The 22,307-nt window shown below is 52.3% G+C and overlaps 10 protein-coding genes across 10 annotated transcripts; 5 read left to right on the forward strand and 5 right to left on the reverse strand.

Moving 5' to 3' along the window:
* Window positions 1-320: 320 nt before the first annotated feature.
* N7462_010519 (RMD1 family protein) lies at window positions 321-2,762 on the forward strand (the record flags this gene model as incomplete). Its single annotated transcript, XM_057082233.1, has 5 exons — window positions 321-374; window positions 508-691; window positions 760-2,181; window positions 2,243-2,428; window positions 2,497-2,762. 5 exons carry the CDS (start codon window positions 321-323, stop codon window positions 2,760-2,762), a joined length of 2,112 nt encoding a protein of 703 aa, XP_056929273.1.
* A 1,591-nt stretch (window positions 2,763-4,353) lies between these two features.
* N7462_010520 (aspartate aminotransferase) lies at window positions 4,354-5,971 on the reverse strand (the record flags this gene model as incomplete). Its single annotated transcript, XM_057082234.1, has 5 exons — window positions 4,354-4,455; window positions 4,523-4,870; window positions 4,942-5,582; window positions 5,671-5,749; window positions 5,852-5,971. The coding sequence occupies 5 exons, from the start codon at window positions 5,969-5,971 to the stop codon at window positions 4,354-4,356; spliced, it is 1,290 nt and encodes a 429-aa protein (XP_056929274.1).
* A 1,315-nt stretch (window positions 5,972-7,286) lies between these two features.
* Window positions 7,287-9,311, reverse strand: N7462_010521 (U4/U6-U5 snRNP complex subunit SNU66; the record flags this gene model as incomplete). Its single annotated transcript, XM_057082235.1, has 1 exon — window positions 7,287-9,311. One exon carries the CDS (start codon window positions 9,309-9,311, stop codon window positions 7,287-7,289), a length of 2,025 nt encoding a protein of 674 aa, XP_056929275.1.
* Window positions 9,312-10,151: 840 nt separating this feature from the next.
* Window positions 10,152-10,863, reverse strand: N7462_010522 (aminoacyl-tRNA hydrolase PTH2; the record flags this gene model as incomplete). The annotated part of the gene is made up of 2 exons (XM_057082236.1): window positions 10,152-10,456; window positions 10,548-10,863. The coding sequence occupies 2 exons, from the start codon at window positions 10,861-10,863 to the stop codon at window positions 10,152-10,154; spliced, it is 621 nt and encodes a 206-aa protein (XP_056929276.1).
* A 921-nt stretch (window positions 10,864-11,784) lies between these two features.
* N7462_010523 (uncharacterized protein) lies at window positions 11,785-12,561 on the reverse strand (the record flags this gene model as incomplete). Its single annotated transcript, XM_057082237.1, has 1 exon — window positions 11,785-12,561. The coding sequence occupies one exon, from the start codon at window positions 12,559-12,561 to the stop codon at window positions 11,785-11,787; it is 777 nt and encodes a 258-aa protein (XP_056929277.1).
* A 1,701-nt stretch (window positions 12,562-14,262) lies between these two features.
* N7462_010524 (uncharacterized protein) lies at window positions 14,263-14,502 on the forward strand (the record flags this gene model as incomplete). The annotated part of the gene is made up of 2 exons (XM_057082238.1): window positions 14,263-14,308; window positions 14,369-14,502. 2 exons carry the CDS (start codon window positions 14,263-14,265, stop codon window positions 14,500-14,502), a joined length of 180 nt encoding a protein of 59 aa, XP_056929278.1.
* A 1,023-nt stretch (window positions 14,503-15,525) lies between these two features.
* hcsA (homocitrate synthase) lies at window positions 15,526-17,207 on the forward strand (the record flags this gene model as incomplete). Its single annotated transcript, XM_057082239.1, has 5 exons — window positions 15,526-15,595; window positions 15,663-15,892; window positions 15,967-16,047; window positions 16,123-16,190; window positions 16,253-17,207. The coding sequence occupies 5 exons, from the start codon at window positions 15,526-15,528 to the stop codon at window positions 17,205-17,207; spliced, it is 1,404 nt and encodes a 467-aa protein (XP_056929279.1).
* A 696-nt stretch (window positions 17,208-17,903) lies between these two features.
* N7462_010526 (biliverdin-producing heme oxygenase) lies at window positions 17,904-18,738 on the forward strand (the record flags this gene model as incomplete). Its single annotated transcript, XM_057082240.1, has 2 exons — window positions 17,904-17,953; window positions 18,006-18,738. The coding sequence occupies 2 exons, from the start codon at window positions 17,904-17,906 to the stop codon at window positions 18,736-18,738; spliced, it is 783 nt and encodes a 260-aa protein (XP_056929280.1).
* Window positions 18,739-19,063: 325 nt separating this feature from the next.
* N7462_010527 (sphinganine-1-phosphate aldolase DPL1) lies at window positions 19,064-21,000 on the forward strand (the record flags this gene model as incomplete). The annotated part of the gene is made up of 4 exons (XM_057082241.1): window positions 19,064-19,158; window positions 19,257-19,734; window positions 19,799-19,932; window positions 19,989-21,000. 4 exons carry the CDS (start codon window positions 19,064-19,066, stop codon window positions 20,998-21,000), a joined length of 1,719 nt encoding a protein of 572 aa, XP_056929281.1.
* Window positions 21,001-21,492: 492 nt separating this feature from the next.
* On the reverse strand, window positions 21,493-21,777 carry N7462_010528 (mitochondrial 54S ribosomal protein uL30m; the record flags this gene model as incomplete). Its single annotated transcript, XM_057082242.1, has 1 exon — window positions 21,493-21,777. One exon carries the CDS (start codon window positions 21,775-21,777, stop codon window positions 21,493-21,495), a length of 285 nt encoding a protein of 94 aa, XP_056929282.1.
* Window positions 21,778-22,307: the final 530 nt, after the last annotated feature.

Consider the following 22,307-nt stretch of genomic DNA (forward strand, 5'->3'; position numbering starts at 1 on the left):
TAGCGGGCCGGCAACCCCCTGCGAACAATGCGATTGGCAGGCTTTCCCACGTGGTAGATCACGGGTTCCATTGCTGTAATATTTCCGTCTCAATACGGTTGGACAGTCACTTTCGTTACGTCATCACCGCCCTTGGACAGACTATGCCACAGCGGGTCTAGCGCCGGCGGGAACTTGGGAAAGTCGACTCTCCAATTCCAAAGCCTGGAGACAGCAAACATCTCTAAGAAACTCCACCCCGCGCTTCCCTTCCCTTCACTATAGTTCTCGGGCAACGGAAGCTTCTGTAGGGGACCCAACACAAAGGAGAGTGCTCAACCATGACGCCCCCTGCTCGTGGACGGGGTACCAGCCAGCGGAGCCCGACCGTCCTGGTAAGAGCACTGCACCTATCCCCCAATCCCATCTCCCTCCCCAATTCCCCCAAAAGCATCGGCAAAAGCAATTATTGGCTCTATTACCAGGGTTCACCCTCTTGCTAACACAGCTGTGCTGCGCATCCTGTAGGTCACAGATTCCCGCGATCAGCAACCTGCCTCGACCCCCCGTCGTCGCCGATCCCCCGCGACTCGTTTCATCACCGTCGACAACGTGCTCCAGTATGCCTCCGACGTGCCATCCATGCAGCAGCGCCATCCGCCACCGAGCTCGCGCTCGCGACGGCTTGCCTCTGCCTCGGCGCTGATCAGTGGTACGGGTGGGAGCAGCGCTGCAGGTGCCGCCAGTTCGGCAGGCACAATTGGCCGCCTTGCGGCGCAGCCGCGTCTCCCCCTCGTACCACCAAGGTCAGTGAAAAGCTCGTGCTTCTGCCGGATACTGGCGGCGTAGGAGAACCAGATGCTGGCGAGGACGAAGACGATACCCAGGACGATGGCGATCTCGTGGATGAGGAGCTGGTGCAGCGGGTGGCACGGGAGAAGCACATCGACCCGGAGGCGGTGCGGCAGCAATTGCTGGCGCAGAAGCGGCTCGGTGGAGACTTTGGTATCGATAATAATGTTGCGCCGCTGTTGGCAGATGAAGAGCTGCTGCGGAAGCGGCGGGTTGGCCCGGAGCGCGCGAAGAGCTATGCAGAGCGGTTGCCGAAGGCGCGACGCACGGAGAAGCTCGCGCGAGTGACGGCGTACTGCACGGCGCAGGCGTATAAGATGGGGTCCGTGGCCGCGTTTGTGAAGGAGACACATGGGGCTCGGACAAAGTTGTATGATGATTGTCTTTACACGGCGTATCACTTACCTCTTTTGCCGGGCCATGAGGGATATCGCCTGCGGAGTAGCCCGGTCCTAAAATTCCCCGGCGGAAAGTCTCTGCTTGATGAAGAGATTGAGCGGAATGAACAGCGTGATCACCACGATGACTACATAGGCGAGGTAGAGGAACATTCTGTCGTCGGGCATAATCGACACGAGGACGAGCATCACCGGGACGCATCACCAAGGGACTCGGACGAGCATGGCTCCAGAGAGGAACGCCACGACGGATATCTGACCCATATATCCGAGGAGGAGAGCCGCATTCGGGATGACGATACGTCTGGATCAATGAATAATGGCTCCAGGGACAATCTTGCTCAGACAGGGTCTGGGGAGACCCAGGATACTCCCGAGCCTGCTCCTCGCAGGCGACGACACAGTTCCGACGACAGCCATGCTTTAATGCGGGATCGCCCGTCTCCGCCCCTATCCACGCCGTCATCTTCAAAGCCTCAAGCCCCAGCTCGGACTCTCTACAATGTCGCCGAGATGTTTGTTTTCAGCTACGGTGTCGTCGTCTTTTGGAATTTCACCGAGCGCCAGGAGAAGGACCTGTTGGCAGATCTAGCATTTGCTACTTCATCACTAACTGGCACTCCTATCCCACTGACGACTATGCCCCTTCACGAAGAGGATTTTGAAACTGAAGAGTTTCATTTCGAATACTCCACTGAGATTTCTCGTCCTCGTGTCTTTAATGATATGATCACACTGCGTAGCGGTGACCATATGATTAAACTGGCTATCAGTCATGGCATTTCTCAGAGTACCAAGCTGTGTTTCTTTGAGGAGGTCATGGCTCGCCAGATGGCAGACGCGAAGGATGTACCCCGACGACTTGCCATGACTGGAAAGTTGGGCATGAAGCGCGAGGAGGTCTTCCGAATTCTGGGTCGTCTTTTCAAGAGCCGCGTAGAGGTCAACCTTTGTGAGTCATGCTGTTTGATTCTATTCCAATTCTTAAACCCCTTTTCTAACATGCAGGTCAGCATCCAATATGCTCGATGTCCCAAACTTCTTCTGGGAGAGCGAACCAACCCTCTACCCTCTTTACATCGCCGTGCGCGAGTATCTCGAGATCAAGCCCCGCATCCAGGTTCTCAACGAGCGATGTCGCGTCTTCTTAGATCTTGCTGAAATCCTGTCTGATTCAATTGCGGATAATCGCACTTCTCGTTCGTTCTCTCCCTCTTCTCAACGTCATGCATATCCTCTGGATAGTCCCTCTAACCGTGTTCCACAGATCAAACCTGGATCATCATCGTCCTCATTGTCATCTCCATTCTCGTCACCATCTCTGAGGTTTTCCTTCGCTTTGGTCTTCTTCACGCCCGCGAAGGCGCCGCTTCCAGTCCCGTCTCCATTCTTGCTCGCGCCATGGGCCGCGCCTCCCCCTCAGCCCTCTCGTACTCCCCAGTTAACACACCGCCAGGCTGTATCTGTCCCTCCGTGCCCCCAGCCGGCGGGCCAGATATGAGCGTGAGTGGTATCATGGGGCTGGGCCTCTGATACTCTCCATGCACATATCGACGGCTCAAGCCTCCGGCCCGGCCATGTTCAAACCGCGAAATCCTGTTTTCTTTTTTCGGCGTACTATTGGCGTTACTTTGGGTGGGGATATGGACAAATGGACAAACACGCTTCTGTTCCTGCATATTGTTTAATTTTACTGAAAGCGCGTTTCTCTTTGATGAGTAGACGTCTTCGGCTTTTTACTTTTTACAAGTTATCCTCGTTACTGATGCTAGTCTCTTGCCTTAAACGGGCACAATCAAAATCACATAGTAAGGTTCTTTTGAATATACTGTGCTCTCTCTAGCGGCACGAACTCTGGGGAATATTTCGGTGGAATCATTTCCTATTATCCTGTCTCATTTTTCTCTTTTAAGTTCTGCTTCTGTGGGCTTTCTTTGCGAGTTCATGGACGCGATGGACGCTTTTCCAGCCCTGGATAATGCTGGTCTGTTACCTAGTGTCCCCATGATATCCTTGATTGGCTTTAGAGCTGCGCATGGAGAACCAAAGCTATCCTCTGTCCAATTAATAGCACTGCTTTACTAGAAAAGTTGCTTTTTTGGTATTCCGAATCTTTGATATTTGGACCGACTGTAGCGCATGAGCTGTGCCCAACCTCCTCCCACCTTCAAACTCACTCTGTGATTGTAGTCATTCCCTATCATTGGCTTTCCATCCTTCGGTGTGTTTCTTGTCCTCATATCTATTCATAATTTGACCTAAAAGATCCATCCTAGTGACCAAAGCCACCTTCGACAGCAGTCGACATCAGTTGCGGTAAAGTCGTCCAAGCCATCATCGACCAGCTTGGTCGTAGGCATTATGGATACAGCCTACAAACGCTGCCCCCGATATCGTCGATTCCGAGTTGGATCCGCACCGGATCTTTTTGACGGAAGCTCTGCCGGGCCGATCCCCTCGCTGCGGGTGGAGGAAGTAGCCGGCTTGGTTTGATCAATTACACCATTGGACCATGGATTCAGCCCCGAATGAGGGCTCTCCAGGGGGACAGTGGTGCTCTGCTACTATTGCTTGACATATTGGGGTCTTTGGAGATCATGGAGAGGATGTTTGTTTCGGGAGTAGTGAAGATTCTTGTTCTTGTTTTGAATACAGCATGTTCGAAAGGGCCATAGTGGTGTTCTAAAGGGGTACTGGAGAACGTAAGAGAACAAGAAAAATCAAGAAATTCTTTCTACAGTAGAGAATGGGGTGGTGATGAAACTAGAGCGTCACGGAAGAAGGACTCGGGCTGAACGGTGGTAGGCCTGGAAGAAGATTGACGCCGGGTGAAGGTTTAGCTTGTGCCCTCATTATTAGAAGACTCTAAGAGTATATCGGTCGCAGAGAGATGCAGATTAAAGATCGATCCAAAATCTCCGTTGAGATGGACAAAGCCAAGCCATGCTAAATATAAAACACAGAGACATTAGATATCAGTACAAGCGCCGCGTCGGAAAAGAAAAAAGCCGCCAGAAAAGCCTTTTTCCACCGCATCAGCTCGGTTTCCCTTTTCCTTCATTCCATTCTTTGGCTGTCTTCCTTTATCCCCTTTTGTTGAAAAAAACTCGTGTAAATTTCACGTTTAACCGGTAACCTTGAAGATGGACTCAGCCAGTCTCTTAACGTTGCCGGTGGTGATACCAGCGACGGAGATACGGCCATCCTTGGTGGCATAGACGGAGTGCTAAAAATTGCAATTAGTTCCGTGTACTCATATAGGGCAAGGATATAGAATATGAAGGGAGGCTTACCTCCTTGGCAAGAGCATCCATCTGCTCGGGCTTCAGGCCAGTGTAGGCGAACATGCCGATCTGGCTGGTGATGTGGGACCAATCGTGCTTGCTGCCGAGCTCCTCGAGGTTCTTGCGCAGCAGGGAGCGCATCTCAATAATGCGGTCGGCCATGCCCTTGACCTCACCGAGCCATTGCTGGTTCAGGGCGGGGTCGTTCATGATGGTGGAGGCGACGCGGGCACCGTGGATGGGGGGGTTGGAGTAGAAGGGGCGGATGAGAATCTTGATCTGCGATTCAACGCGCTTCTTCTCCTCGGTGTTCTCGCAAACAAGGGAGAAAGCACCGACACGCTCACCGTAGAGACCCTAGTAAAAGCAAAAGAATCACTAGTTAGCTGACAATTCTATGAACACGGTTCAGATTAAACCCAACTTACCATGTTCTTGGCAAAGCTCTGGCACAGAGCAATGTTGTGGCCCTCCTTGACGAAGTGGCGAGGGGCGAAGGCATCCTTGTCAGCGTTACCGCTGGCAAAGCCCTGGTAGGCCATGTCGAAGAAGGCGAAGTGACCCTTCTCCTTCATGACATCGCTAATCTGGCGCCATTGGGCCTCAGTAGGGTCGACACCAGTGGGGTTGTGAGCACAGGCGTGGAGCAGGATGATGCTGTTGTTGGGGGCAGCCTTGATATCGGCAATCAGGCCCTCGAAGTCCAGGCCGATGGTGTCCTTGTTGTAGTAGCGGTACTTCTCGACCTCGAGGCCGGAGTCCTTGAAGACGGCGTTGTGGTTGGCCCAGCTAGGGTTGGGAAGGTAGACCTTCTTGGCGTGGGGATAGAAGCGCTGGAGGAAAGCACCACCGATTCTCAGGGCACCGGTACCGGAGATGGTCTGGGTGATGACGAGGCGGTCCTCGGTCAGGGCGGAGGAGTCGGCGCCGTAGGCCAGCTCGGCAGCAGCCTTGGTAAAGGCCGGGACACCGGTGATACCGGCGTACTCCTTGTCGAAGCGCGACGCAACGACCTTGTCCTCGGCTTCACGGACAGAGGGCAGGACGTAGGGCTTGCCCTTGTCGTCACCTATACGCGATAGAAAACTCAATTAGCAAACCCGGACCCCTTTTTGTCGGATGTGATTTCAGCTCCTGTGCTTGCATCAATGACTTACGGTAAGCACCAACACCCAGGTTGATCTTCTCCTTGAAGGAGTCGGCCTTGAAGGCCTCGGTGATACCGAGAATAGCATCCTGTTAAAGCTCATCGCATCAGCATTGATGCATCCAATGCCTCAATCGTACAATCGCATTGACAAGCGTATGATTGAGTAAAATTCCAGGCTTCGAGCTTACAGGAGGGCCCTGGGGGACGTTGGACCAGGCCGAGGCATGTCTAGCACCGATGACGACGGTGCGCATGTTGGCCTCGCGGGCGGCAGCCGACCGGCTGGCAACACGCAGAGTGGAGAGCATTGTGAATGGCAAGGCAAGAAAGATGAGAGAAACGGGAGAGTCAAGCTCAGTCTCGGAGGGGGGGGAAGAGAAACAGCAGAGGAAAGGGAAGAACCGGGAAAATAAGAAAAGGTCGGAGATGCTGCGGTCTGTTTGGGCCTGACTCATGTGATAGCGGTACCGGGTACTTTCGATTCGGTGTGGGGTATTGTGCACTCATAGGTACCCGGGACTTCAGCGCCCGGCGAGAACTGCGACCGGGTCGGATTGGCTACGTCCTCCGCACAATTGCAGCATTTCTCGTGCTAGTGAATTGATTGGAGACACCTGAGGACGATCTATGTCTGTCTGCACTTGTTTTGAGTCTCCTCCCTTTGTTTCCTCCATCGTTTCTTTTCTTGTGGTGAGCAAAGAGGGAGGAAGGGGTTTCCTGGCTGGAGTATTGTCTTTCTTACTGCCAACATACACACTATGTACACTACACGGTTGGAAATAGAGCCGCTCTCCAGACTTTCCAGATGGTGGTCCTGATCTCCCCGACATTGCGCGACATCGGGATCTCTTTCCCCGGTGAGCTGATTAAGGCTGTCAGCTCCACTCGACAATTTCCCCTCACGCACAGTTGGGGTAAGCCAGCCGTGCGGGCAGCAGCAGACCAACCAAGCAACCAAGCAACCAAGAGACGGTCGGGGTTTCAGGAGACATCGGAACAAGACTTGCAGGCCATACCGAAACCCTGATCAGGCTGCCCCTTGCTAGGAGCTAAGGACCAAAGCACATCGAAGGCAGGCGACTCGGTTAAATAGGGCGAAATACCCGGGTCTTTCCTTGGAGGAGCCTCCCCACACGCGGAGAGCGCGTTGGCTGATCGACGCCTGGAGACGACGGCTGCTCATTACGTAGCGGCGATTCGGTGTGTTCGGCGTTCGGCAGGACATGACCGAAACAGCTAGCGGGTCCTATCTGGATCATTCCCGAGTCGGCATAGCATGGCTAAGAATAATATGACACCATGGCACCTTCAGGAGAGGAATACGGATGGCATGCATATTGGGACCACCGAGCAGTTCGCATAGTGCTAATCGTCAATGGGACAGGATGATGACTTTACTTGGGCAATACGGTGAAAGGAACGCTCTTGGAACCAGGGATTATATTAGGGCGCGGAGAAATAGCTCCCTACCGTACCAACCGTGGTGGCTGTACTGTGGCTGTACTCATCGAACTCATAGAATCTTTCCGAGAGTGTCAACATTGGAAAGAGGATATCATTAAGTGATCATGTTCGCTGCTCTATACATACAACACAAAGCAAGGACTGCGTCGTGCCGAGCAATTAGCCCAGACGGACACCAGCCTGGCGGTTCTTGCGCGCCTGTTGGCCCATGGCATTGTTCATGCCGGTATGCTGACTGCTGTCCAAAGCACTCATGGCCTCACGCTTCTTCTCCTCTTCAATCTTCTTCAGCCGCTTCTCCGTCTTCATCTTGCCACTGCCCTTGCCATGGAATTGGTGACTGAGGTGCTTGAATGCTTCCTTCTGGTTCATGGAGCGGCCATACTCATCAACATACTTGAGTTGCACATCGGGTTTGTACTCGCGGTTGAAAATATCCGCCATCTGTCGCGCTTCTTGCTGATCACGCTGCTTATTCTCATAGCGCGCGTATTCCTCGCGCTCCCGGGCCGACATACGGTCAAGCTTGCCCGAGGCACGGTCGCGCTCACGCTGCAATCGCGCGCGCCGTTCGGCGTCTGCCTCGCGGTTCGTCTTGTCTTGCAAGAAGCGCTGGCGGTCTCGCAGTAGGGCATTCGAGCTGTTGCTATCGGTTTCCTTCACCAAACCACGTTGGCGCAGCATCGACAATGTAGCACCAAGACCTTGGTCCAGAGTAGCTTCCTCCTCCAGTCCGGTTCCAGTAAGTTCCTGTTGGGCCTGAATAGATTCCTCGCGCTTGAGACGTTCCTTGAGGTCTTCCTCGTCCTCGACGTCATTGTAACTCCGCTCCATATCCACATCCTCGGGCTCTTCTTCAGGCTCAGACTTGCCAGTAGTCTCTGCGGTTGGGGTCGCAGTTTTCCGTTCTTCCCGCTCAGGGATGGTAGGCCTCTGGAGATTCGATACAAACTCCGACGTCTCATCAATGATGAGCCCGGGCTCCTCAGACCCATCTTCGGGGGTCTCTACTTCCATCGGCGTCTGAGATTCTTCTTCACGAAGCTGCCGTGCGAGGTCTTCCGGGCGCATCTTCTTGCGCTTCTTGAACGCCGCCCGTCGCTGGAGGGCAAGCGAAGCTTGTAGGTCATCATCGTCCGCAAAGGAGACATTCTCATTCACTGGCTTTCGAGCAGCCGGGACTTGCACCCCATTCTGCGAATCAATGTCCATAGATGGAGCTCCATTTGACGCGCCAGTAGACTCTGGGAAAATATCCTCGTCGTCCATGACCGCTCTCTGTTTTGTGGTCTTGCTCTTCTTCTTCTTTGGCTTCTTAATCTTAACCTCGCTGATGTCCATGTAATCGGATGTGGCGACTTCGGGTTCGAAATCAAGACTGATTATTCCCTTCTTCAATCGATCTGAAACTTCTTGTCGCTTGCTTTCCCTTTCCTCTTCAGTCGAGCCCTTGGCATCCAGTATAAATCGCTTGCGCTTTTTGCCTTCGATCTCCTCATCATAATGGGAGAGAATGCCCTGATTTTCCGCAGTAGGATCGTAAACGGGCTTGCGCTTCTTCAGTTCGAGCTTTTCCTGAGTCTTTTCCCTGTCGACCAAATTAACGTCCTGGAGCTCATCGCCCTCCTCCTCGTCATCCACCGCCGCATCCTTCAAAGTGAGAATATGATCCTCGCCACCGTTGAAGTCTCCGATCGCATGTCCGACCTTGATGCCAGCCAAATCAGCTGCTGTGTACTCGGCGGCCGCAGCGCGCTCCCGCTCCTCTAGCTCCTCAGCAAGCCTGCGCGCCCGGTCTTTCTCGATCTTCTTTGTGCGTTTTTTGGATTGCATGAGCCATGCTTTTGTGTCCAGATTTGCTCCATCCGATTCTCCGAGGGTAGCGCCCTCCAGCTTCAGGTTTCTGAGGGCGATGTCACGCGCCCTTTTGATGGCTGCAGTTTTCGCCTCGCGTTTGCGCTTTGCGTCGGCTTCATCCTGGAGTTTCTTCCAGTTGTCATATCCCTGTGCTTGTCGAGTCTCGATGGTACTCGCTGGGTCGTCGTCGGAGTCAGATGCGCTTGCGTCGTCGTCCTTGAAGGATGGGCCTGTGGCGTCGGCATCGGCTCCAGGGACAGGTAGGGGTTTGAGCCCGAGGGCCAGCCGAATCTTGTTGTTCTGCTCGATTGAAAGAGCGTCAGCCATCTTGCTGGGATGTGCGAGCACTAAGAACCAGCTAAACACGAGGTTGAGATCAAAGTTGTTCCAAAAGAACAGCCCGTGCCCAGGCGACTCTTGATAGCGGAGCCTGAGATATCATCACGTGTATCGGCACGCTAATCCATATTTGGACTAGCTCCACAAATTTCTTGAGGAATAAATACGAAAGCTCTGCCGCCGTTTCCTCTTCTTCTTTTCTTCAACCGTACACACTACAGATCTGTGGCTAGCTTTCCTGTTCACCTCACGGTGTTTCGGTTGAGAGCTGGTCAGTTCGGCGATTTCGGGAGCCATTCATTTTCTCACGCGTATGGTCCAAAGCGTATCCTGTCGACAGATCTCATATTCAATGTCTGCGCCGGGCGTGGCTCGGGTCTTGAGCTCCCATCTGGTGAGCTCGGCCTGAGATCCCGGTTGTGGACGGCGTCATATTCCTCCTCCCTTCACCGATTGGCCGTTGGCCTGTGAGGTTAGGGAAAAACCATGACTTGCCAACATACCTTCTTAGAGAACTCTTATATTTAGCCGTAGCCTTCACTTCTTATCACTCCCTGTCTCTACGGGGTAAAGTGGATTCCAAGTGAACATTTCACTCAACCAATCTTGCCATCATATAATTGGAGTTTGAATGCTGCAGAGCTTTGGCTCTAGATCTCTAGGCCGATTCTTTGATCGACCTGGATGGGTCATGCCGCTCCATTCAAGCCACAGCTCTCCGCTATGCTACAAACTCGTCTGGTAGCTTGGGGTGTACACTGCTCATCAATATCATGATCATTCTGGGCCTATATGCGCACATGAGGGTATGGTATCGTGTATGGTAGTTTACAGTAGCTTTAAGTGTCCTGTCACGCCGTCGACGACACTCTTCGGTCCCAGAACACCAAGGACAGTGCGGCTGCCGCTCGCGATCTGAGTCCGGCCTGCATCCTGAATAACGCGCGCGCAGAGTCCAAGGCTCATGGCCTGGGCCTGGAGCAGCAGTAGTTCATCCTCCGACTTGATCTGCAGCGCAATCTTTGCCTGGCCGCCGCGCTCCCAGCGGCGCAGGATCGGGGAGTCGGAAGAATGCGCGATCAAGTATTTGTAGCAAGCGAGGGTAGCGTGGGAGCATTGCGCGGCGATTTTGCCTGGAGGGAAAAGAGCAAGATAGTCAGCGGTCATTCTGCGTTCAGCACGGGCTAGGAAAAAAATATGTCCCTCTGAGTAAAGCACACATACCCTTCGTCATGCCCAAGTCTGTCCGCACAACCAGCACCAGCTTCACTTCCTCGTCGTTGTCTTTGAAGTTTGAGAGCTCCTCTCCATTGCCTTCGTCCTCGTCACTTTCGTAGTCTTCCGAGTCCTCGTCGTCCTCCTCATCGGAGGAGTCCCGGTGGACTTTGACGTCGTAGCCGTTCGGCCAACCTTGCTTTTCTTTGAAGAGACCCAGCGAGGCGCCTTGGCCGATGAAATATCCAGTCACTCCCGCAATGATCGCAGTTGCAATTACATAGGCGGTCGTCGTAGGAGGCATGCGATCTATGGGGGCCGCCATTGTTGTCTGCGAGATGAGGAAAGGGGGGGCACCTGAGACAAATATTCGATGTTGGGTTGGCGATGGACCGGTGAACTTGGTTCAGCGGAGTTTCGCCGCCTGCTATGATTACACACCCGCCGGGCACTCTCTTTTGCGCCAGGGCTGGACAACACTTTAATTTTCTAACTATCACCAGATTTCCCATCGTACAGCAAGTAAGCATCTGCTCTATTGGTAATTCAGGCGGGTTTTCTATGTTTGTAGTCCATTTGATTTTCTGAATCGACGGGAAAGGATGCTCTAGAATCCACAAATCCACAATATATATTGCGTAGAGGCTCTCCCTAGGAAAAGCGCTTCGAGTCCAAACATTACACCGTGCAAACGTGCATGTAGTGAACGTATCAATCATAGTAATGGAATATGGTATTGATTCCATTACCATCGAAAATAGGTATACAAAATTTAATTCCAAGTCATTCCTAGCCTTTACTGACTCTGTACCCAAACCTGCCTCATGCCCATAACCTAGGCACCGCCGTTTTCATTCTCGGTTGATCATCACTTAATAACCCACATGACAACTTGGAGGTTATCGGAAATTTCGAAAAGGAAAAAAAAAATTGATTAAAACATCTTTGGGAGCTAGAGAAGCCATGGATCCGTACCAAATGCCCCTTTTTGCACGCAAGGAAGACAGAAGAACGAGGAATTCATATAACCCAACCCAAATGCATCAAATGATCCATTAATAGGCCACTGCCCGCTATTTACATCCCAGAAAAGAAAAGCATGGTATATTCGCCAAACAAACCCTCTAGTTCGCACTTCCGGCAGGCGCAGGACGACGAGCGGGCTCAGTACCAACATTACCCATGCGGCGGCTCCTGAAATTGCCAGATTAGTATGTACCGACTTATCGGGAAATAAAGGGCCAACTTACATGAAGGTACGGCTGAAGAAGCTGATGCCGATCATGAACATCCAGCTGGGGATGGCACCAATGGCGAAGATGGCGTAACCAAGAGGCACGTTCAGCTGGTACTGAGCGAGCAAGCCGTCGATGGGGTGCAGAATACCTTCGTAGGCGGGGACCTTCTCGAAAGTCTTCTTGGAGTGAATCTGGTAGAGCTCCTCGGGGGTGACGGTGGTAGAGTTCATGTAGACGATGTGGAGAGGAGTAGGGAGACGCTCCTCGCCCAGGGCCGGGGCCTGAGGGACCTGGTAGTAGAAGACGGAGGGGGCACCGGCAGACCAGGTGGCGCAGAGGACACGCTCCTCCTCACAGTTCAGCAGACCCAGGTTGGGGGCGGTGGGGTCGGCGGAGAAAAGGAGGACGGATTCCTGGGATCGGAGGGAGATGGTTAGATTCTTGCCTTCAATATGGTCCATCAGTCGCGTCAAACTCACCTTGAAGGCCTTTTCGGCGTGTTCGCAGCGACCAAAGCAGGTCTTGTTGCCGCCGGTCACAAAGACAAGCCAGTCCTGCTCCTGCTCGGCGGGAGTCAGGATGGACTGCCAGTTCTGCATGGTCACATCGGTGACGCGCTTCTCCGCGACCTTCTCGGCCATCTTCTCAATTGGGTCAGCCGGCACAGCCGTGGGAACGTAGGCCTTGGCCTTGTTGAACCAGCCCTGCACGCGGTCGGCAAGAGGCACCTGCTCCTGTGCCAGGGCCAGGGCAGGGAGGAGGGTGATAAGCGAAGTGAAACGCATCTTGATGGCTGCGACGTGTCAGATACGTTGGAGGGTTCAGATGGAACGAGGGAATCAAAACATGAACAGGGAGATGAGAGGCAGCTTACCTGGATAGTTCAGACGGAGGAAGATTGATTGACGCAGCGGCACCCGAGGGATAAGGAGGAAAGCAAGTTCCCCATCGGGCCAGTCTGGAAGGACGACAGCTGGCCTGAGCGCCCGAACCAACCACGGCCACGCAATTGGCACGCGCGGGGATCTGATCCACCCACACCCGCTCGTGCATTGCGAAGCAGTCTGATGCACGATATCTGCAGTGGTATCGTGGACAGCAATGCTAGATTATGTATGTAATGTAAGGAACGTAGAGTAGCCCCAGCATTTTCGTTTTGTCTTTTCAAGACCAAGGGGAGGCGCCGAAAAGAAACAAACACCCCGCTCGTAGATACGCGTCTGCATAGCTTCGGCTTTTCTCCACTTACACTCTAAATATGATTTGCAGCTTTCTAGAACCGTTTGTGGCACCTCTCTAAGGGCCGTGCCGGAAGATTATGACCACCGCCATTCTCTCCCTTTCCCCACCAAAGACTCTACGGCTGATTGTCGACAAATATCGGTTCTGCGCTGTGAGGGAACGTCGCGGGTCTGAATGCAGATTTGTCAGGGTAGCATTGTGACCATGTTTATTCGTTGGAGAATCTGTCATTTTAGAGGGCTCTTTATATGTTATACATTTGTTAAAGGACCATAAGGAGGCTCTGTGGATGAAGATTCCGGAAAAGCACCCCGGAAGGGACAGGAGGGATCGCCAACTGTCCCCTGATATCCGCGTACAAGTTGTCGAGGCCGGAGATTAGAACGAAAAGGTTGGAGAATTTCAAAAAGTGACTAGTCCTCAAATCGAGGCGAGGGGTATTCTGCTAATTCTCAATCCACGAAGCTCAAAAAAGTGCTATTGAGGTTACCTGATAGAAATTACACTAAGCGCGGTACGCTAGTGAATTATACAATAGCAAATATAGCTGAGGGACCGGGCTCTGGGCCCCTGTAGATCTCAAGTGTATTATCTCATGGATTTCACAATCAATAATTACCCTGGGTCTTTTAAGTCAATAGATAAAGAGGTTACTGAATACGTTAGGAGATCATTTGGATCTCAGCATACACTTGCTGACCGGGGAACTTGTTCGATTGCTTGTTAGCTTATCGACATATCTTCTCGTTGAATAGACTCTTGATGCATAGCTGGGACTTGGCGAATAACTTAGAAAATTATACCGAACAATGATCGTTAGGGTCTTTACATGTTTAGTTCATGACTATGCCACTTCACTTTCAAGGTCGACAAATGATCAAGAAATAGAGACACTTAACTCTCTTCCTTCCCCAGTGACTTTTCCCCTTTGCGATTTAAACCCCATGTCTAGTCATGCCCCCTACCAACCCTCGCGCCCTTTGGCTACATTCTGTGAGCCTCTTCATTGATGTTCTGCTCTTCTGCTTGCTTGTCTTCCTCTCTCCTTGCACGCAATTGCTTGAAACTGATGATTCCGCTGATGCAGAGCCTTTCGGTCTTCGAATGCGCTGTAAGTCCGAAGTAACAAAACCAAGCCAGATGGGTCCTTCTCTAAGAAGTGCCTTGCATATATACAGATGGGCTGATGTATGCCTTTATTTCTAGGTAGCCTCAGTGACTTGCTCAGATCTGCTCAGCGCGTCATGTCTCACGAGAGCAGCAGCAGCAGCAGCAGCAGCAGCAACAGGAGTATGTGTCAATATGAGGTGGTGAGAGATGGTCGAAGAAGGGAGAACTGAAACTTCACAGATGCTAACGAGCAGGGAGATTCCGATATGGTGATCATGGGGTATTCTTTGGTTCCGGCAGTGATGGCAGTCCTCTATGGGAAGGCGTTTTACTTGCCGAATATGGGGCTAGGTCACGATGACGACGATGATTGAACAGAGCCATTATCATTATTTTGGCCTTTGTCTCTACCGTTGAGTATGTGAAAGTACGACTCGGGGGAAGGGCATTTGGCAATGGTAGGGTTGTCCTTGGGGGAAGCAATAATTTATGAGATTCACACAAGTCATACCCAATCATAGTTGATCGTAGCGCGCATCGTCCATAATTATGTGAGGGAGAATTTCTCGAGTCCGCCCTTCGCCCATGTCGATCATTACTGGAATCTTTTGAAGTACACTCGAGATTCGGCTCTACATAGTAGACTGTTCACTGGTGCCACATGAAAAGGGATTGATGACAATGCCGAGAGAAAGAAAAGGGCCTTGACAGTCGCTCGAAAGAATGAGGGAAATAATTTGCTGCTATCGGGAACATCCCTGTACATCTAAGTATTATCAATCACCAAGGGCCGCGCCCCTGGCTTCGGTGAAGGCTATAGGGCATCCAGGGTTTGAGGCCGCCCCCGCCATGGCCGATGTCGGTTGTCTCCGACGCAGATAGTCAAGAAGGGCAGAACAAAATGCCGAGCTCCCCGCGCTGTCAGGTGGTATAAACTATGGTGTATGGGAAATTGAAAAAGAATTCTCAAGGTTTCAATTGCATAGCTGCCCAACAAAAGACCCCAGAGAGAAAAAAAAGAAAAAAAAGCAAAACAAAACAAGTTGACTCATGGTCGATGAGATCCCCGTTCGCAGCCCATTCCCGGACGCGGCCTATGAGCGACGCCGGCGACTTCCCCACCCCCAAAGCGCCGTGAAATTTTTCGATTTTTTGCCGCCGAGCGAACGAGCGACGATTACTACGCAAAAGAACCACACCGCCCGCTCCACTTGGTTTATGACTCCTATGACTCTTACTTCTTCACCCCTCCATAAATATCCTTGTGCTAGAATTTTGGATTCAAAGTCCGTCTGCTTCTGAACATTCTCCCTGCTGTCCTCGAAGCTCCCCCCTCCGCAATTCCCTCCTCAACCCCACCACCGATAACAACCCTCTCCCCCCGCTATCGACGCACAATGTGTCCCGGACCCGAAACTGAGCCCAATGGGCAGGTGAACGGTGCCAACGGCGCTGCCAATGGTAACGGTATGGATTGATTTCGGAATCTTTGCGATTTTGGGTCCCAGTATACTCATCTAAAACCCTGGAACAGGCGAGCACCCCGGCTTCACTGGCATCGAGACCCGCCAGAACCCCCACCCTTCCGCCTCCCGCAATCCCTATGGCCACAACGTCGGTGTGACCGACTTCCTGAGCAACGTTTCCCGCTTTAAGATTATTGAGAGCACCCTGCGTGAGGGCGAGCAGTTCGCCAACGCTTTCTTCGATACCCAGAAGAAGATCGAGATCGCCAAGGCCCTCGATGACTTTGGTGTGGACTACGTGAGTCATCGATCAAGAAAATTGACTGAAGATTGTACCATGATCGCGGAATTGACGAGATTTTGTGTCTGTAGATCGAACTCACCAGCCCCTGCGCTTCCGAGCAGTCGCGTGCCGACTGTGAGGCTATCTGTAAGCTCGGCCTGAAGGCCAAGGTACGTTGCCATATGCCCCCAGCAGCGAAACATGCCCATCTCTAGTGGAATCAACACCGTCTAATCGCTCTCCAGATTCTCACTCACATTCGTTGCCACATGGATGATGCCCGTGTTGCCGTCGAGACCGGCGTTGACGGAGTGTAAGTGATCCCGCATGAAAAATTTCCTACACTCGAATATAGACCCTGACTGGTTACCCCAGTGATGTCGTCATTGGCACTTCGTCCTACCTTCGCGAGCACTCCCACGGCAAGGATATGACCTATATCAAGAACACCGCCATTGAAGTTATCGAGTTCGTCAAGTCCAAGGGCATTGAGATCCGTTTCTCCAGCGAGGACTCCTTCCGCTCGGATCTGGTCGATCTCCTCTCCATCTACTCTGCTGTCGACAAGGTCGGTGTTCAGCGTGTGGGTATTGCCGATACCGTCGGCTGTGCCTCTCCCCGCCAGGTTTACGAGCTCGTCCGTGTGCTGCGTGGAGTTGTTGGCTGCGATATCGAGACTCACTTCCACAACGACACTGGCTGTGCCATCGCCAACGCCTACTGTGCCCTCGAGGCCGGTGCCACTCACATCGATACTTCCGTTCTGGGTATCGGTGAGCGTAATGGTATCACTCCCCTCGGTGGTCTGATGGCCCGCATGATGGTCGCCGACCCTGAATATGTCAAGAGCAAGTACAAGCTCGAGAAGATCAAGGACATTGAGGACCTTGTCGCCGAGGCCGTCGAGGTCAACATTCCCTTCAACAACTACATTACCGGTTTCTGTGCTTTCACCCACAAGGCTGGTATCCACGCCAAGGCCATCCTCAACAACCCCTCCACCTACGAGATCATCAACCCCGCCGACTTTGGTATGACTCGTTACGTCCACTTCGCCTCTCGTCTGACTGGCTGGAATGCGATCAAGTCGCGTGCCCAGCAGCTCAAGCTCGAGATGACCGATGATCAGTACAAGGAGTGCACTGCCAAGATCAAGGCCTTGGCTGACATTCGTCCCATTGCCGTCGATGATGCCGACAGCATCATCCGTGCTTACCACCGCAACCTCAAGTCCGGCGAGAACAAGCCCCTCATGGATTTGACTGCCGAGGAGCAGGCTCAGTTTGCCGCCAAGGAGAAGGAGCTTGCCCTTGAGGGCCAGAAGGCTTAAGCGGTGCCTTTATTGTGTTCAATAAGCGTGTTTATTCGCCAGACTATTCCCCATGCCTCGACATCTGCAGTGATATTACCGACTTGCCAGATAAAGATGCAGTGGAATTTCTGATGATTTGATGTGATTTATGTGTTTGGGATTTTTTTTTTCCTTTTCATGGTCAGGTTCTGAAAAGTGTTCCTTTTTCCTTTGTCTTGCCCCCTCATTTTCTCTATCTCTGAAATCGTTTGATTCAAACCCCAAAAGAACCGGACTGGACTGGTGTTTAGAGAGAGAAAAAGTCCTCTTGTATATAGGCGTCCCAACCCAATAATTGGCTGTGACCATTGAATTAAGTGACTTCACAATGATTTCTCTCTCGAGTTTGTAGTATATGAAGAAGGCTTGTCGGACTGACAAGTTCAGCAAAGAGAAGAATTAGGATGATAGTTGCCCAAGATTGGCATTGTTCAAAATATCCAAAACAAGACCATTAATGCTTAGAGATTCCTGCATGAAGGTCGCGGCTTAGCGTAGCGAGCGTTGCAACCTTGGAACCCCCCATGGGCGGTGTGTGCGGGATCACCTGCGTCAGTGGCGGTCCGTTTAGTTCTCTGGTTGAAATCGCTTATTTCCCGCACATCCTGAGTTGCTTTCTGCTGTGTAACGGAGAATCATGCATGAGCATTTAAACTAGAATCAGAGCAATGCACAATGGCCAGGGACTCCATGGATTTTGTGGCCAGTCTTCGCCATGCGATCAAGTACGTTTGCTTATTGCTCTACAAACCCTCATTTTGTCTGACTGGATGTCAGGGGGCCCCATGCAGCCATACATCGACTAAACCTCTCTCGTATCGCCTTGTGTTTACCGCCGCAGACATACAGTCCGTCACTCTACACGCTGGGAATCTCTCGCTATGCGGAACTGTACTATGGCATTGAAGAGGCCTGGCTGTCGATCACTGGTGATCCGGGGGATTGGATCTGTGAATCCGACAATATAATTCAAAATCTGCAAAGTATTCAAGATGGAAAGCGCATCCAAGCCCTCTTGCGTCTCCTATATATTCCAGGACTACTCCGGACAAAGGCTCTCGAGGCGGATCTGTGTCGTTTACAATCTCTCAGTGGCGTCCAGACTGCGCCCGTCGAGGAGCCGAATCTGGGCAGCGAAATGCGCAAAGACGTTTACCAACGCAGTTTGATGAGTCCACATATTCTTGTGGCTCACATATGGATCATGTATTCGGCCATTCTGTATGGTGGAAGTGAAATTTGCGCTCAGCTTCGCAAGGCTGGTCCGGCATTTTGGGGCTTATCAGCGGCAGAGCTCTCGTCTCGACAAGCACCATGTCCACTATCCTTTTGGCATTTCGATGACCCTGCCACCACAAAGGTCCAATTACGTGCCCGGGTGGCTGAGATCGAGTGCTTTCTAACTCCTCAAGAACAACAGGATGTCCTGAGTGAAGCCAAGGAAATATTCCGCCAGCTTGAAACATTAACTTTGCATCTAGATAAGAACGCGAATCATGTCCCTGAATAGAAGATACCTGCCAAGCACACATCTTGGATACTCTAGCACCCCTAATTCATTACCTCCTACGAGCCTTTAACTTTGCATTTGTAGCCCATTAATTTCCAAAAACTTTCTATTGCAATTTGTGCAATTCCTATGTAATGCCCACGGTAGTACAGACCAGGCATCCAATCCGTCCTTCATGTGGCAACCTCGAACGAAGCCTCGGCATGACGCTAGGCTGGTCGCGGCCGCCCGCGGGAACGGACCATACTTAACGTCCATCTCTCCGCCCAGACCTCTCCGGTTCCTCTGGCGTTCCTATCATTACACCTAGAGACCCCGCGGCACAATGACTTCCTCGGCGCTTCCCGTCGCCCTGCAGAACAAGCTGCTAGGCTATGGCCGGGCCTCTAGCGCGCATCTGTCCGCTCTGAATCTGGACCTGTAAGTTGAGGGTGGGAAGGGTCCAAAGGGCTCTTGCCTATTCGCCGCTCCCCTCCGGGGACCTTCACGATGATCGTCACTCACAACCCATGATCTAGGATTCGCAATATCGTTTTCATACTCTTCCTTCTTCGGTATACACGCAAGACATTCTACTCGCTTCGTGGGTATGGCTTGTTCGGCAGTATTCGCAATGTCTACATCGCCGTCCGCCTCTTCTGCTACTCCATCTTCCTCCGCACCCCCGGCGTCCGTGGCCAGGTCGATAAGCAGGTCTCCACTGCCATCGAGAACCTGGAGAACAAGCTGGTGCAGACGGGCCCAGATGTGACTCGGTACCTCAGCTTGCCTAAAGAGGGCTGGTCCGTGGACCAGATCCGCGCAGAGCTCAATAAGCTGGCTGGCCTCGAGCATACCCGATGGGAGGATGGCCGGGTCAGCGGTGCAGTCTATCATGGAGGAGAGGATCTCTTGAAACTCCAGGCCGAAGCCTTTGGCCAGTTTGGTGTCGCAAACCCAATCCATCCGGACGTTTTCCCTGGAGTTCGGAAAATGGAAGCAGAGGTTGTCGCAATGGTGCGTTTTGATTGACCTGGTCCGGCGAAATGTTTTGCGCATCTAATCATGTTTGCCCTCGTAGGTTCTCGCCTTGTTCAATGCTCCTACAGATGGTGCGGGTGTCACAACTAGCGGTGGTACGGAGTCGATTCTCATGGCCTGTTTGGCTGCCCGGCAAAAGGCATTCTTGGAGCGCGGAGTTACAGAGCCAGAAATGTGAGTCAATGCTTATTCTTGAATGAAAGATAGTGCGGTCGCTGATAATTCCCTAGGATCATTCCTGATACTGCACACGCAGCGTTCATTAAGGCCTGCAACTACTTCAAGATCAAGCTGCACAGAGTCCCCTGTCCTGAACCCGAGTTCAAGGTTGACGTTCATGCCGTGCGCCGTTTGATTAACCCGAACACTGTTCTTCTCGTGGGATCAGCACCAAATTTCCCTCACGGTATCGTTGATGATATTCCTGCTTTGTCGCGTCTTGCCACAAAGTATAAGATCCCGCTTCACGTTGATTGCTGCTTGGGATCGTTCGTCGTTGCTCTTCTCAAGAAGGCTGGCTTCCCTTCACCATATGAAGAAGAGGGTGGTTTTGATTTCCGTCAACCTGGTGTCACTAGTATCAGCGTGGACACTCACAAGTATGGCTTCGCCCCCAAGGGCAACTCCGTTCTCCTCTACCGCAACAAGGCCTATCGCAGCAATCAGTATTTCATTTACCCCGACTGGTCCGGTGGCGTCTATGCATCTCCCTCCGTGGCTGGCTCGCGTCCAGGCGCATTGATCGCTGGCTGCTGGGCTAGCTTGATGAGCGTGGGTGAGACCGGATACATCAACAGCTGCACCGAGATCATGAATGCCGCGCGCAAATTCGACACCGCCGTCCGTGAACACCCCGTAATTTCACTCCACATGGAGGTTGTGGGTAATCCGATGGTCAGTGTTGTCGCTTTCCGCAGCAAGAACGGTGCCATTGATATCTACGATATTGCCGACGACCTCTCCGCTAAGGGCTGGCACCTCAATGCCCTGCAGTCTCCGGCTGCTCTCCACTGCGCTTTTACTATCCCTACCGCCAAGGCCGTTGACCAGCTTGTCTCTGATGTGGTCGAGGTCATCGGCAAGGAACTGGAGAAGGCCGAGGAGCGTCGAAAACAAGGAAAGGCCTACATCCTGCAGCGCGGTGACACCTCCGCTCTCTATGGTGTTGCTGGCAGCATTCCCGACAAGAGCATTGTTAGCCGCTTGGCTGAAGGCTTCCTCGATACCCTGTACAAAGCCTAAATCCAAAGCCTCATACTTTCCTTGCTAATAAATCATCGATAACCTCTTGTTTTTCATGGTCAGCCTGTCTCTGAACCTATTTTGTCTGGCCCCTCGCCCTGGTGCGATGTTTGCAACGTGCTTCGCATCAGCGCGAGAAAACGTTTTGGCGCCTCTATCATTAGCCCTTATTTTATTCAGATTGCACATATTTGCTTCAGTCAATTCCTCGCCTTTCGAGTATGGGTAGTTTATATTGAGATAGCGTCCCGTATAGTACAGCAGACGGCAAGGCCGCCAAGAAAAAAAAATAGGTAGACGTAGAGTACATGACATAAAAGCTCGCTCCATGCAAAACCGGAATGAAAAGCAACAAGGAAAAACAGAGAACTCAACAGCCCAGCAACATGCACGCCAAGTAGTGCATGCCCCCGGAAGTCATGTCAATTTCGAACAGCCCGAGTGTATGGAAAATGAAAGATGCCCTAGGTGATTCAAACTGGAGTGAATACCTCACTGTCCGTTCAAGTCATTCCGTTCCACAGCACTTGTCTTCTCGACATAGTAGCCCGGATCGGGCTTCCGCTCCAGGTGCACCTCTTGCTTGGTCAGCGCCCGGTCAACTTCCTGGACTGAAACAAGCTCCTTGACCTTCATGATCTGACCGGCAACGGACGGAGACACCCGGTGAAAGACTGTGGCCATGCGCTTCTTGAGGCCGAGGGCCTTCAGAACGTCTGTGGAGCGGCGCGGCAGACCGATCGCGGAGCGGAGGAGAGTGATGCGGAAGTAGCTCATTGTGATGAAAGCGGACGCAATTCGGTGATATGGAGGCGTGCGAGGCGGAGTGAGTGATTGTGGGAGTCGGAGGATATGGGGGACTGTGATTCGAAAGGCGTTCTTCGTAGAGAGAGCCGGATTGTTGGATCCTCAGTTGTGGAACATTAACCGATTGAGCAATCGGTTCAGAGGAAATAATAAGATTAAAAAGAGGGATTGATTGTGTCAAAAGCCTTGCGCCGTGCACGAAGAAGTATACCGGCGTTGAGCAATGTCTCTCTATCTGCAGTTTAGGTCCAGTGCATCCGCGATGTTTCGTAAAATCGGGAGCGGTGAATCACGTGTTACTATTCTGCCGCATCTAGGACCGGGGCGGCAGCTCCGCAGCTCCGGAAAGCGGGTGGGCCCCTCAACTGCAGTTGCTCAATCCAGGGCCATGCAGCGTGGTGTTTGGGCGTCGCTTTTCTATAGTACCTGCTGATTGCTGCCTCCATACGACGCATCTCGGATGCTCCAGACCTTATCCGCCTCTAAACAACCCCGCATCT

Source organism: Penicillium macrosclerotiorum, assembly GCF_028827735.1.
Source record: "Penicillium macrosclerotiorum strain IBT 26536 chromosome Unknown utg000010l_segment0_segment0, whole genome shotgun sequence".
NCBI lineage: Eukaryota > Fungi > Ascomycota > Eurotiomycetes > Eurotiales > Aspergillaceae > Penicillium > Penicillium macrosclerotiorum.